Source organism: Mustela putorius, unplaced genomic scaffold (assembly GCF_011764305.1).
Source record: "Mustela putorius furo isolate JIRA1106 unplaced genomic scaffold, ASM1176430v1.1 tig00001584_pilon_pilon_pilon, whole genome shotgun sequence".
NCBI classification, from domain to species: Eukaryota; Metazoa; Chordata; class Mammalia; order Carnivora; family Mustelidae; genus Mustela; species Mustela putorius.
In genome coordinates, this window is record NW_025421806.1 from 584,712 (window position 1) to 597,038 (window position 12,327).

The window sequence follows — 12,327 nt, forward strand, 5'->3', positions numbered from 1 at the left end:
TCATGTTCAGTCCACAAGGCAAGGCAAAATTGTTCAGCACCACGGAGAGCGGGGTTTTTTTGTTTTTGTTTTTGTTTTCATCCTGGTCACAACATCAAGGGCTCCTAGGTAAAAGATAAGGATTTGTAGTTTAGAAGCCCATCTCCTTACTCTTCTGGCCAGTCACCAAGTACCTCTTTCCCCCCCACACTCTTAGTACTCAACTTCTTCCTTTGCCTTACAAGGTATTTAGGAATAAACTCCTTTAACTTTCCACCTATCTTTCTGCTTCCATGTTCTCTGCATCCCCCACTCATCTTTACCCCCCTTCCATTTCAGTAGGGAACCTTACTTCTCTGGCCCAAGGCTCTGTTTCCATCTCCTCTTGAATCCTCCAGGACCATGCCCTATTAAACATCTCCTTTTTCTACCTGGCTTCTTTTGCCTCAGTCTAGGACATTGTCCAAGCGTTCTGTAGGACCAAAGAAATTTTTCGACTCCAAAGTTCCTTACAGTTAGAATTTCTTCTCAGTCTGGCTCCTTGAAAGAATATCTACGTTAACTGTTTCTACTTTCTGTTTTCGTCTTCCCTCCTAAATCTTCTGTAATCTGTATTCTGTTCCTACTCTTCAACTAATACTGTATTTTCTGAGGCCACTTATGACTTCCTTATTTCTAAGTACTGTATTTATCTTCTGGGACTCATCTGGTTTTTTGACACTGTTGTTAATTACTGGGAACTCCTTAAGGACGGGACTTTTTTTCTATCTTTATGACCCCCAGGCTTGTCACTGATAAATAAATGAAGGAAATACTGTGTATAGGAGTAAGGAGAGAAGGGAGGCAGAATGCCCCTTGGTCAGGCTCCTCCTCACCCCGTGGAGGGAGTACCTTTTCCACAGATACATCCCTACATGATACAGGCCCCAACCTGTGTGATACCAGGGCTGCAGCTGTGGGCAAGTCACTCCCAGGACATAATGTCCATGATTGTGTGGGCCTTAAGGAACCTCTATTAATACCTTTATAACTAGCACAGATATATTGCTTAATATGTACTAGAAAGTACTCATAGCTATTGACTTATATTAGCCTCACAAGAACCTTTCATGTAGGTATTAAAATGCATCCCATTTTACAGATAAGGAAACAGAAACTCAGATTACACAGCTAATAAATGGAGGGGACAAGATTTACTTTTTAAAAAATGGGTTGGGGTGCCTGGGTGGCTCAGTGGATTAAAGCCTCTGCCTTCAGCTCAGGGTCCTGATCATGATCCCAGGTCATGATCCCAGGATCCTGGGATCGAGCCCCGCATCGGGCTCTCTGCTTAGCGGGGAGCCTGCTTCCTCCTCTCTCTTTGCCTGCCTCTCTGCCTACTTGTGATCTCTATCAAATAAATAAATAAAATCTTTTTAAAAAATTAAAAAAATAAATAAAAAAAAATTGAATTTGTTGAAGCTGATGATAAGTACCCAGGATCTCACTACATTATTTTCTCTTGCTTTTGTTTAATAATTTCATAATAAAACATTTTTAAAGGATCAGATTGGATTAAATCAATGGATTTTTTTTTTAAGATTTTATTTTTGGGATATCTGGGTTGCTCAGTTGGTTAAGCAGCTGCCTTTGGCTCAGGTCATAATCCCGGCGTCCTGGGATCGAGTCCCACATCGGGTTGTTTGCTCAGCAGGGAGCCTGCTTCTCCCTCTGCCTTTGCCTGCCTCTCTGTCTGCCTGTGCTCACTCTCTCTGACAAATAAATAAATAAAACCTTTAAAAAAAAAAGATTTTATTTTTAAGTAATGTTTACACCCAGCGTGGGGCTCAAACTCATAACCCCAAGATCAAGAATCACTCACTCTACTGACTAACCCAGCCAGGCACCTCAAATCAATGGATTTTTGTTTTGTTGTTATTGTCGTAGTTGCAACAAAATCCTTTCTCCAACCAAAATTTTGTAGAAAGGTTGGTGTATAAGTGAAATAAAAGAGGATCTCCAGTCTCACTACTATTGCTTCCCTCTTGCACTCAGCCCCTTCCAAGGCACAGGGTTCAGGGAACACAGTTTAATGAAAATCACTGGACCAGACCAACTCCAAGGATTCTTCTGGCACTTTTGCCTTCGTCTAATTATATTGGCTTTGACTGGCCATTAGCCTATATATCCTGTCCCAGAAACACTGCGACTGGGTTATTAATCATTTCTGCAGTCTGTGGAGAATTTGTTTGAAGGGTTGCAGAAACATGGGTTGCTGTTAGAGATGCATTTCAATGTCTGTCTCTACTGAGTGTTTAATCTTGCTAATCCCCACTCTAGTTCCCGGATCTAGCTAACTCCTGTCAGATGTCCTTGGGGGACATTTTAAATTCTCCCTGATTTCGTGGAGCCAGACGTTTCCCTGTGCTTGGATTCTCTCTGATACTTAACATTCATGAATATTTCACATTTAACCTGATTACATTTCCATGCGATGGTCATGGTGCATTGGCTGTGTCTCTCAGGGAAGACATACAGGAAGCCCACAGTAAAGACTTGAATTTTTAGGCACAGTGCCAGAGATCTTTGTTGTTGCCATTAAGATGGTCTTCTATCATGGACAGTGACAGGGGAGATGCTGAATTGTGGGCTTTGCATGGGACTTCTCAAACCTGGGGCTCTGCACACTGGCTTATGACCCACAGGAACTGGCAGTTTCTCTCAGGGACCAAAAGCCACCAAGACCTGCCCAGTGGCATTGAGGACCAAATGTGGGTCCTTGTGACCAGAATTGCTCAACAGCTTCCCAGCCCCCACTCAGACCGTATTCTTCCTGCATAGTTTCCGGCTCATGTTACCATTTCCACCCAGTACCTCCAGACTGAGAAGCAACTCTGATGAACTCATCTGTGCCGAGGAGGGAAGGGTTAGCCCCAAATGCCTGAGGAGCTTGTGTGTTTACAATCGCCCCCAGGGAGCTTGTGTGTTTACAATCGCCCCCAGGGAAAGGACAGTGAGGCTTACATGGATGGATGGGGTGGAGGGTTCTAGAGAAGATGCATGATTGGGAAGGCCATAGATTTAGAAGTCACCACGGTAAAAATGTTACTCTAAACTGTAGGAGACATCAGGGCTCTCCAAGGGGAGAGATGGGCTGAGGGCCAGAACCTGCTGAAGACACAAAGGGCCGTGGGAGGAGTAAAAAATGATGGTTAAAGAGGTAACATGAGCCAAGGATCACTGCGTCCTCAAAGCCAGAAGAGGAAACCATATCCAAATGGATATGGTATGTGTGACATCTGAGAAATGCTACAGAAAAAGTAATATGACTAAGGAAATTGGAAAGGTGCCAGTGCTTCCCTGGTAGGATCCCACAGGCATGTTTATGGGCTTTACCCTCTGAGAAGTCATCCCTCAAGCTGCTTTGGGAGTGAGTCCTACCTGTGGCCGAAGGGGAAAGCCAGACCCCAGCTATCAGGTCTTAATGTGCCCCACAGGTAGCACCTCAAGGCTGTTTTGGCCACAGAGAGTCATGTAAGGGCCCAGGTCTGCATGGGACAAATGCTATCCATTAGGAGTCTCTCGGGAGGAACTGAGACAAGGAGGCAGAGAATAAAGGATTGGAGAGGATTGCAGCATGGAAAGCTGCCCAAGATGCACTGGGGCACTGCAGCACCCCACTTGTTCTGAGACATGCCCCCTACAGTCCCAGCCAAGGGGTGTGGTTCAGAGCAGAGGACAAGGGCCCAGGTTTTACCCTCAGGAACCCACAAACCACTGTGGCAACAGAGCCCACCCAGGGTCTTGTACTCTGGATGGCCTGAAGGAACACAGGCAAGGCCAGGACTTCCCTCCAAATATTCTAGACTTTTTCCTTTCCCCTTAATGGCAAGCATGTTTTCATCCCCACTGCCTCATTCTAAAGGGAACAGAAGCCACCATAATGGTTTTATCCCCTTCCCTTGCTGGGTCACTCAGATCCCTGGCCTGACACTGTGGGGCCAATTCTGAAGCATTCTATGAGTCTGTCTGCTGTATGCACCTCCAGAGGCAGAACAGACACAGCCTTGAGTCTACTCTGCAGTTCTCAGAGCTTGGATTTACCATTCTTTAATCCTAGGCAGATGCCTAGAGTGGCCATGCCCGTGTCAGTGCTTGGTCATCAGTTTCTCAGGGACAATGTGCATGACTGCAGCCCCTTCCAACTGACTACAGTAAGGTGGACCAGTGCCCTGGGCCTTGTAGCAGAGGCTTGGAGTATTTTGGAGGAAACAGTGGTGCCTGATTACTGAGTAGCACAGGACTAACTGTTCCCCAGGTGATTTGCCATTATTCATGTTCTCACTTACCATACCCAGCCAACCTTTCAGGTGACACTCTTTAGGATTCATCTGTGAAATGAAGAAGTTCTCATGAGAACTCTTTTGTCCATTGGCTATAGTCTTGAAGTCTGGTCTGGCTTGGCCAGTTAGTTCTCTGGATCCAGTGAAAGGGCCCGTCCAGTTCTACGGGAAGCAGAAGGAGAACCCTGTCTTAGGGAGCATCTACTCTGACCTTAATCCAGACTTAAACTCACAGGAAACTAGAATGACCTTTCCAAACAAGTATATATAGGAAGGCCCCTGAGGAACAGGGCAACTTGGGAGGTTGGACAAGGAGATCCTATGTATTTAAGGAATCACACAGTAGGCTTTCTGGGGGGAGACTGGCTCACACAGGCCTTTGAAGACAGACACCCAGGTGGGTGCAAGTGGGGCTGAGATCTGCAGCTCTTTTACCCAGTTCAGGGTCTTCGTCCAGCATGTATGGGTCTGCCCTTCTGTCTTTGAGTGGCCTGTATACTGCTCGGGGGGAGTGTCCCCAGATGACTGGTGGGAAGATCAGCTTCAGGACTGAGAGCACCCCCATATATTCACTACCTAATAACCTTCTGTCTCTGCTTTCTCCTCACAGGACCCAGCCGCCGCCTCCATCTCAGACGGGGACTGTGATGCCCGGGAGGGTGAGTCAGTAGCCATGAATTACAAACCATCCCCGCTCCAAGTGAAGCTGGGTGAGTGTGTCTGGGGGGTGAGGGAGATGTGGGGAGTGGACAAGGTGCTCTGGGCTGGGTCTGCAGTGAGGTGGCACAAATAAACCAACCCAGAGTAGATGATTGCAAGATGCAAGCCACCAAGTCATAGGCACTGCCAGACACCCTATCTCCTGCAAGGCAAAGAGGGAAGTTATAGTTCTCTGCAGGACCCAAAGCTCTAGGAAGCCTTTCTGAGGCCAAGAAGAGTCCAGGTGTTCCAGGGGATATCTTCAGGGATAAAACCATGGAACCCCAGAGAGAGGGTTGGAAGTCCCATCAAACACTGGGCCAGGCTTGAAGGAAACTGCCTTAGAGGTAGGTGTCAGTCATTCTGTTTGAGGGGCAGAAAGGATCCCCAAACCTAGAAGCTGAGATCCTCTCCCTATTCCTTCCTCACCCATCTAGAGATCTCAGGGCCTGGTTGGCTTTTGTTTTGAGGAGCTTTCCTTTGGTTTTTTAGTAAGCCCAAATATCTCCCCACCCCCTTTCCAGGGACACCTTTCCTTTGGGGGGTTTTTTCACGCCCATTCCAAAGTCAGTCGGGAGCTGCGTGCTTCTTTAAAGCCACTTGGCTCCCAGCCGCTGCCCATAGCTCCCACAGCTGCTTTTCTCACTTCACCCTCTGCCAGACATTGCCCTTCTCCCTTCAGGGTCAAGATTTCACTCACCAAAGGCCGCCGCATATACCAGACTTACTAAATTTTGGTTTCATGAAGAATTACAGCACAGTGCATCCAGGAAACAGTTACAATTAAATATAACTCATGACTGTCCTTCAAAACTCCTCTGCCATCCCTGCGACCCTCTTGGCCATTTTCTTCTCAGACTCTGACTGCCCACTAAATACTAGACCCCTCCTCTTTGGATCCTTTTTCCATCTGTTGTAAAACCTTTTCCTTCTGTAGCTGCTGGAGCTCCTCTTCACAGAATCCTATTCTTTTATTCAGTTTTTCTGTTTTGTTTTTTTTTCTTTTCTTGTGGTGTATGTGGAGGGGGGGTGTTTTTGTTTTGTTTTGTTTTGTTTTGTTTTGTGTTTATCTTGCTTCTCTCATTCCAGACCACATCCAGGGATCTCCTCAGGCTGTTTTTCTAAACAAGAGAGCAGTTCTCTCAGTGGATTTGTTCATCTTCCCAAGACACCAGACTCAAACCACAGCCAGTTTTATTTGTTATTGTTTAACAATACAAGTATTTTAACAAGTGTAACTTTCTATTCCTCCCTCTACCATATTCTCCTCCCCAGGGATAACCATTTTAAGCTTTTCTTAGTTTTTCTTGTTTTATTTTATATTTTAGCATAAGGAGTATCATACTGTACACATTTTCTGAAAATGTTTTTGTTTTTGTTTTCCATTTAATGCCTTGGAGCCCCTGGCAATGTCAATTTATAAAGAATGACTTCACACTTTTAAATGGTTGCATAGTAGTCCAAAGTTTGGTTTTGCCAGTTTATTGTTTGCATTTTTTTCACTATTTCAAACAATTCCAACATGCTTTTGAAATAATGCTTTCTTTCCTCCTCGTTACATTACCACCAAAGCTCCTCATGAAATCTCAGAACCTTGTCCCAGTTGCACCAAGGAAAATCACCACTGGGAACTTTCAGGCAAATTGCACCCCCTAGAGTCTTAGAATGGTAATGGCAGCTGCTGTCCCCTGGAAAAAAGCTGGAAAATACTGGAGTCAGAGGAGGAGCAGTGGCAAAGACAGAGGGTCAGAGACTGAGAGATGAGAAACTAAGAGACATGGAGGTCAGGGGAAATTTCAGAATCACAGTAGCTGGAAAGTCCCATTCCATCATGCCTTTCTGGAGCTAGTGGTTATTTTATGAAAGCTTTCTCCTAGCATCCATCTCCACCCAGCAGTCCCTTTTCCCACATCTGGGCTTAAAATGAGTAGGAAAGGGGAGACAGGCCCCCTCTAGAGCCCAGGCAGCTACTTGCTACTGGTAACACTGCCACATACCAGACAGTGGGTCTCCTGGTAGCCAGCCCCACAGATCTGGTAGACTCTAAAGCCTTGGAGAACTCAAAGGCTAGCACAAGAGTAGCAGCTCCCCAGCCTCTTGCTCTTTACCCTGCCAGCCCCATTCTTCTCCTCCCACACCACAACTTCAGTAGCTCCTTTGGCTTCTGCATTAATCCCAAGTTCCTTTGTCTGGCATTCAAGGCCTTCAAGCTCTGAGTCTATAACCAGAGGGAGCCCCCAACCCCTTAACACAGGACCTAAGACATAATGGTGAATGGTAAATAAATGAATGACTGAATAAACATATCCTATTTGTCTAATATTTGACCTCCCTCCAGCTTCACCCCTCCATCCCATCTGGATCCATACTTATTTTGCTTACTTATATATGTGTTTTTGTATATGCTGTCCCTCCTTCCTAGAATACCCTCCTCTCTCTGGCTCACAGTATCACATCCAAGGAACCCTGACTTCTCCATCCTTCTGCTTCCTCACTCCTTCCCCAGCCTTTCTCTGGAGTCGAGTATATACTAACTGCCCCCCATAGGAGTACAGCTTCTGGAAGACAGGGGTCATCCTCTTCCTATTGCCTCTTACTATCTGCCTCAGGTTGTACAGGACCAAGTACTGTCTCCACCAAGAACCAGGGTTATCCTGGAATCCCTGCCTCGGTTCCTAGAGAAGCAAGGGGTTTCACAGCGGAGGCCTAGCCCAGTCAGTCCTGAGCAGTAAGGTAGGGTGGCCCTGGGAGCAGGACACAGCTTCCTTCCCATGTTCTCCTGCAGAGAAGCAGCGGGAGCTGGCCCGGAAGGGCTCCCTGAAGAATGGCAGCATGGGTAGCCCTGTCAACCAGCAACCCAAGAAGAACAATGTCATGGCCCGGACAAGGTAGAGGTTCCCCTACCCCACCCAGACCCCGTCAGTCAACATCTATTTCCACTGGTCCTATGCCTCTCCTTCTTCCCTCCCTCCTCAGGCCCAGCTCCTTTGTGAGAGGAGAGTCTCAACAGGATCCAAGGGGCAGGGGGAAGTGGTGGGTCAGGGCCCGATACAGGTCCTCACCAGGCTATGTGCTCCAGTTGCCAATCCAATCCCCTAAATTTTCTACCCAGGCTTGTCGTCCCCAATAAAGGCTACTCCTCGCTTGACCAGAGCCCAGATGAGAAGCCACTGGTAGCCCTTGACACGGACAGGTGTGTACAGGGATGCTGGGGCAGCCGGGCAAGCCACAGGAACCTTTATGAACGTATAAGTGGGCTATATGAGCCACACTTGCTATATTGTCAGAATTGGGATATGGGTGTTCCTCAGACAGCCAGGAGCTCTCCAAGGATGAATCCCTCGGGGATGGAATTTTTTTTATCTGGCAGTAGGAAAGGAGCAGAGAGAGGAAAAGGGGACTGGCACAGTCTGATGCTGTCCTGAGACGACTGATGCAATTGCTGCCCCTTGACTGGGCCCTGATTTAATGTCCAACATCCTGCTCCTTCTAAGGGAGGAGCCCTGCTGCTGGCAATGCACCTGGCTACACTTGAACTTTGGGGAAACCCAACAAGTCAGGGGGATTTGAGCCTAGAAAAGAGGTGAGCGGAATCGGGGTGAGGCATGTAACAGGCGTTTAGAAGGTTACAGGGGGCAGTTTCATTTAGAAGGGCAGGGCTAGGGGAGCTGGGCATTTGTACAGCGGGCACAACCTTTTATTTAGATCTGCTGTTTACTTGGAAGTGTAGGGGAGGGGAGGTATGGACTGATGGGGTGGGGTACAGGGAGTTTTCCATTTAATATCAGGGAATCACTTCTCTGTCTTTTCTTCCACCATCAGCGATGACGACTTTGATATGTCCAGATATTCCTCCTCTGGCTACTCCTCGGCGGAGGTGAGGCCCCACTCTTTAGGACCCTAGATGTACCTGAGCAGGACCACATCCATCCAGGAAAAGGGGTGGGGCACCACATCACACCCTGAGAGGAGCAATGGGCAAAGCTAGGTGGAGCCCTGTAGGGACTGGACATAATGGGGTAGGGCCTGGGATGGAACAGTGTCAGAGAGAACCCAGAGGCTGTCAGACACTGGCCTAAAGTGTAGGGAGCCCAGTTTTAGGGGTGAGGCTTGAGCCCATGGTTAAAACAAGGCTCCTAAAGAGAATGGAGTGTGAAATCTAGGCGACACTCTATGGGGCGAGGCCTGAAATAGGGACCAGCCTAACAGAGGCAGAAGTTGCCCTTAGAATGGGATGCTCTTTGTAGAGAGGTGAGGCCTCAGGGATGCACCTGTAAGGAAGTGAGGCCAGAACTGAGGCTGGGGCCTAAGAAGAGGCAGAGCTTGGCCTTTCAGTAACCCGTGATCGGACTGAGTGGGGGTGCCACCTGGGTGTGGGTGGTACCTCCGGATTGCCCCGAGCCTGACCTCCCTCCCCTTTGTCTACAGCAGATCAACCAAGATTTGAACATCCAGCTGCTGAAGGACGGCTACCGGTTAGACGAGATCCCTGACGACGAGGACCTGGACCTCATCCCCCCCAAGTCTGTGAACCCCACCTGCATGTGCTGCCAGGCCACGTCCTCCACTGCCTGCCACATTCAGTAGCGGGTGGGGCCATTGCGGCCGCCTGGGGCAGGGCCCCCGTGGGCCAGGTCGGACAGGGCGGGGGCCAACCCCTCCCCAGCTCGTCCGCCTGCCCCCGGCCCCCGTGCCCCCTACAGCCGCCAACCTCGTAACAGTCATTGCTTCCTCCTATGGTAGGACGTGTACCTCTGTGTGTTCATGGAGCCGGAGAAACCAAAACCGGGTCTTTCTCCACCCCGGGGGCTGAGGAGCGGCGGGGGCTGTTTGTTCAGTTACTTGGGGGACCATGCCCAATACCCTGCCCCTCTCCCCAAAGCTGCTGTCCAGAGGGGAGAGGAAGGACTAGACAGCAGGGAGGCTAACACTAATGAGTGGGGTAGGGATCACAAAGCCAGGGGCTTAGCCTCACCCCAGCAAAGCCATGAGCCCCCCAGCTCCAGCCTGAAAAGGAAAGGGGGCTGGGAGGGAGAAAGACCCAGGGCAGTGGGAGCAGGGCCCAGCACCTCAGAGCCCCCTCCACACGCCCCCTGCCGGCCCATATAACTATTTGTTTTCCCCTCCTCTCCAGATGGGAAGCCTGGCAAAGCTGCCCAGTGGGATACTGCCCCCCTCCATAGAATCACTGCCTTCTTCCTCTTCTTTGCCCCATTCACCCCCTTCCTTGCTCTCTGGGTTGTGGAGAAGGGTAAGGTGGGCCTTGGAGACAGACCAGTTTGGGGTGATATGATCTATCCTCACCCACCCCCAACCAATGCATCTATTTCTCTGCCAGCTCCTCCCACCCCCCACATTTCTGTTCATTGGTTTCCATCCTAGGATGGAAGCAGGAGGTAGGGCTGGCCTTGAAAGCCGCATTCCCATCTCTCTCTAGCCCTAGATCCCAGATACCACTTCTCCACAAGAATCTTCAAGGAGGCAAGCTTAGGAAAAAACAGTGGTAGCATGTGTATGGTAGGGAGAACTTGGCGGAATGTGTGTGTATGTGTGTGTGAGGCTGTCAGGGTATGTGTCTATGTCTGTGTGTTGGGCCTGTCTCTCCAGGTGTCTATTTCTTCATGGACGTGCATAGCGGGAAAGTGACTGTGTGGTCTCTTAGTGACATGAGGCTGCTCAGCAGTGGGCTGCGAGCCCTGGCCTAGGAGTCAGAAGCTTGAGTTGTGGCCCTCATGCTAGCACTCTCTCCATGATCTCAACAAGCACTTGTGTTCTCTGGGCTTCAGTTTCCTCAACTATAAAATGAGCAGGGTCTGAAATTACTCTTAAGGTCTTTTCAAACGAAGGAATTTCTTCATAGGAATTTCTGTGGAGGTGTGTAGGCAGGTCTTCGTGTGTCTGAATACACCTGTGGGGCTTCCTGAGTTCTGTTTCTCTGTGGAAAGGAGAGGGGAAGTTCCTAAGGGACCTGTGTGTGTTTGGGATCTATATGGGAATACATGTGTATTCCATGAACATGTATGTGGGGAGGGGAGTATATGTTGTGTGTGTAGCTCTGTGTGGCATCTGGGAGTCAGAGTGCGTATGCTGCTGCTGCTGCTGCTGCTGCTGGGGCGGGGAGGGGGGAGAACAGAAAAGCTGAGGATGAAAATAAGAGGGAGGAGGTGACCAAGCCCCCTGCCCCTGAACTAGGCAATAGAGACCTGCCTCATGTGAAGAAACACGAAAGCACAGAGAGCCTAAGACTGCTCAGGTCTTATGCCTCACAAACCCCATATCCCAGGACCAGGGTGTACACTCCCCATTCCTCCATGCTGAAAGCCCACACACGCTGGTGTACCCACTCTCATATATACCACTTATGTGTTGCAAGTGTGCAGAGGACACCCGCACAGCCCACTCCCTGGCTGCCATTCCTGGGAGAGGGGAGCTGAAAGGAGGGGAGGGTAGTGAGAAGAGAGAATAAGGCTGCTAGCTTGAGAAGGGTAACCCCTCTCCACACACCACACCCCCAGGCTGCCAGCTCCAAAGTTTTGAGGTGCAGCTTTCTACCCTCAGTTCCTCCACCTTCTCCTACTTCCTCGAGTGCAGGGACCCTGGTTAGGTGAGTAGAAAATGTCAAAGGAAGGCAGGGACAAAGAAGGCACCTGCAGGGCCTACAAGATCCATACTGGCTCCCATCTGAATCTCTCTCTGCCACCCTGGTCAGCATCCCCATCCCATCAGCTGGGCCCCATAGTCAAGCTTCCTACCACTACTATCATTACCCTGGGCTCCCTGACTTACCCTTCTAGAACATGGGTACCTCCTCTCTTCCGGGCAGGGCCCCCACGAGGGCTCATTTAGATTACTGCCTTTGCTGCTGACTTGCTCTATGACTGGCCCACTGCTCAACCTCTCTGGCCCTGAGGCACCCTACCCACAGGACACATAGTTCCCTGGCAGGCAAGGGCTTCTAACTGAGGCAGTGTACAAGTGGAGAGAAGTAGGAAGCTGGTAGCCAGCATCTTCTGGGTCTAGGAGAGTGTGTGGGTCCCTCCTTTCCTGTCTGGGATGTTGGAGGGGTGGAATGGAGGCCTTAGCTTGCCCCCCCCCCAACCCCGTCATCCTTCCCCCTTGTAGATACTGCCTTAACACTCCCTCTACCCTCAGCTCTGGCTGCCAACCAGCCAGGTTTCTCCGTGCTCACTAATTTATTTCCAGGAAGGTGTGTGGAAGACATGAGCCGTGTATAATATTTTTTTTAACATTTCCATCGCAGTATTGACCATCATCCTTGGTTGTGTATCGTGTAACACAAATAATGATATTAAAAGCATCAAACAAG

At 49.3% G+C, this 12,327-nt stretch overlaps 1 protein-coding gene across 6 annotated transcripts in view; it reads left to right on the forward strand.

Annotated features, from left to right (window-relative positions):
- FAM219A (family with sequence similarity 219 member A) overlaps positions 1 to 12,326 on the forward strand; it is a 55,346-nt gene extending 43,020 nt beyond the window's left edge. For 2 of the 6 annotated variants that reach the window (XM_045087897.1, XM_004747429.3), the window contains exons 2-6: positions 4,912 to 5,011; positions 7,786 to 7,888; positions 8,113 to 8,193; positions 8,823 to 8,877; positions 9,429 to 12,326. In XM_045087897.1, coding sequence (XP_044943832.1) covers positions 4,912 to 5,011; positions 7,786 to 7,888; positions 8,113 to 8,193; positions 8,823 to 8,877; positions 9,429 to 9,587 — 498 coding nt within the window. In that variant the 3' untranslated portion in view covers positions 9,588 to 12,326. The remainder of the gene's footprint in view (positions 1 to 4,911; positions 5,012 to 7,785; positions 7,889 to 8,112; positions 8,194 to 8,822; positions 8,878 to 9,428) is intronic. The other 4 variants (XM_045087899.1, XM_004747431.3, XM_004747432.3 and 1 more) reach the window with 3 other exon arrangements.
- The last annotated feature ends 1 nt before the right edge of the window (position 12,327 follows it).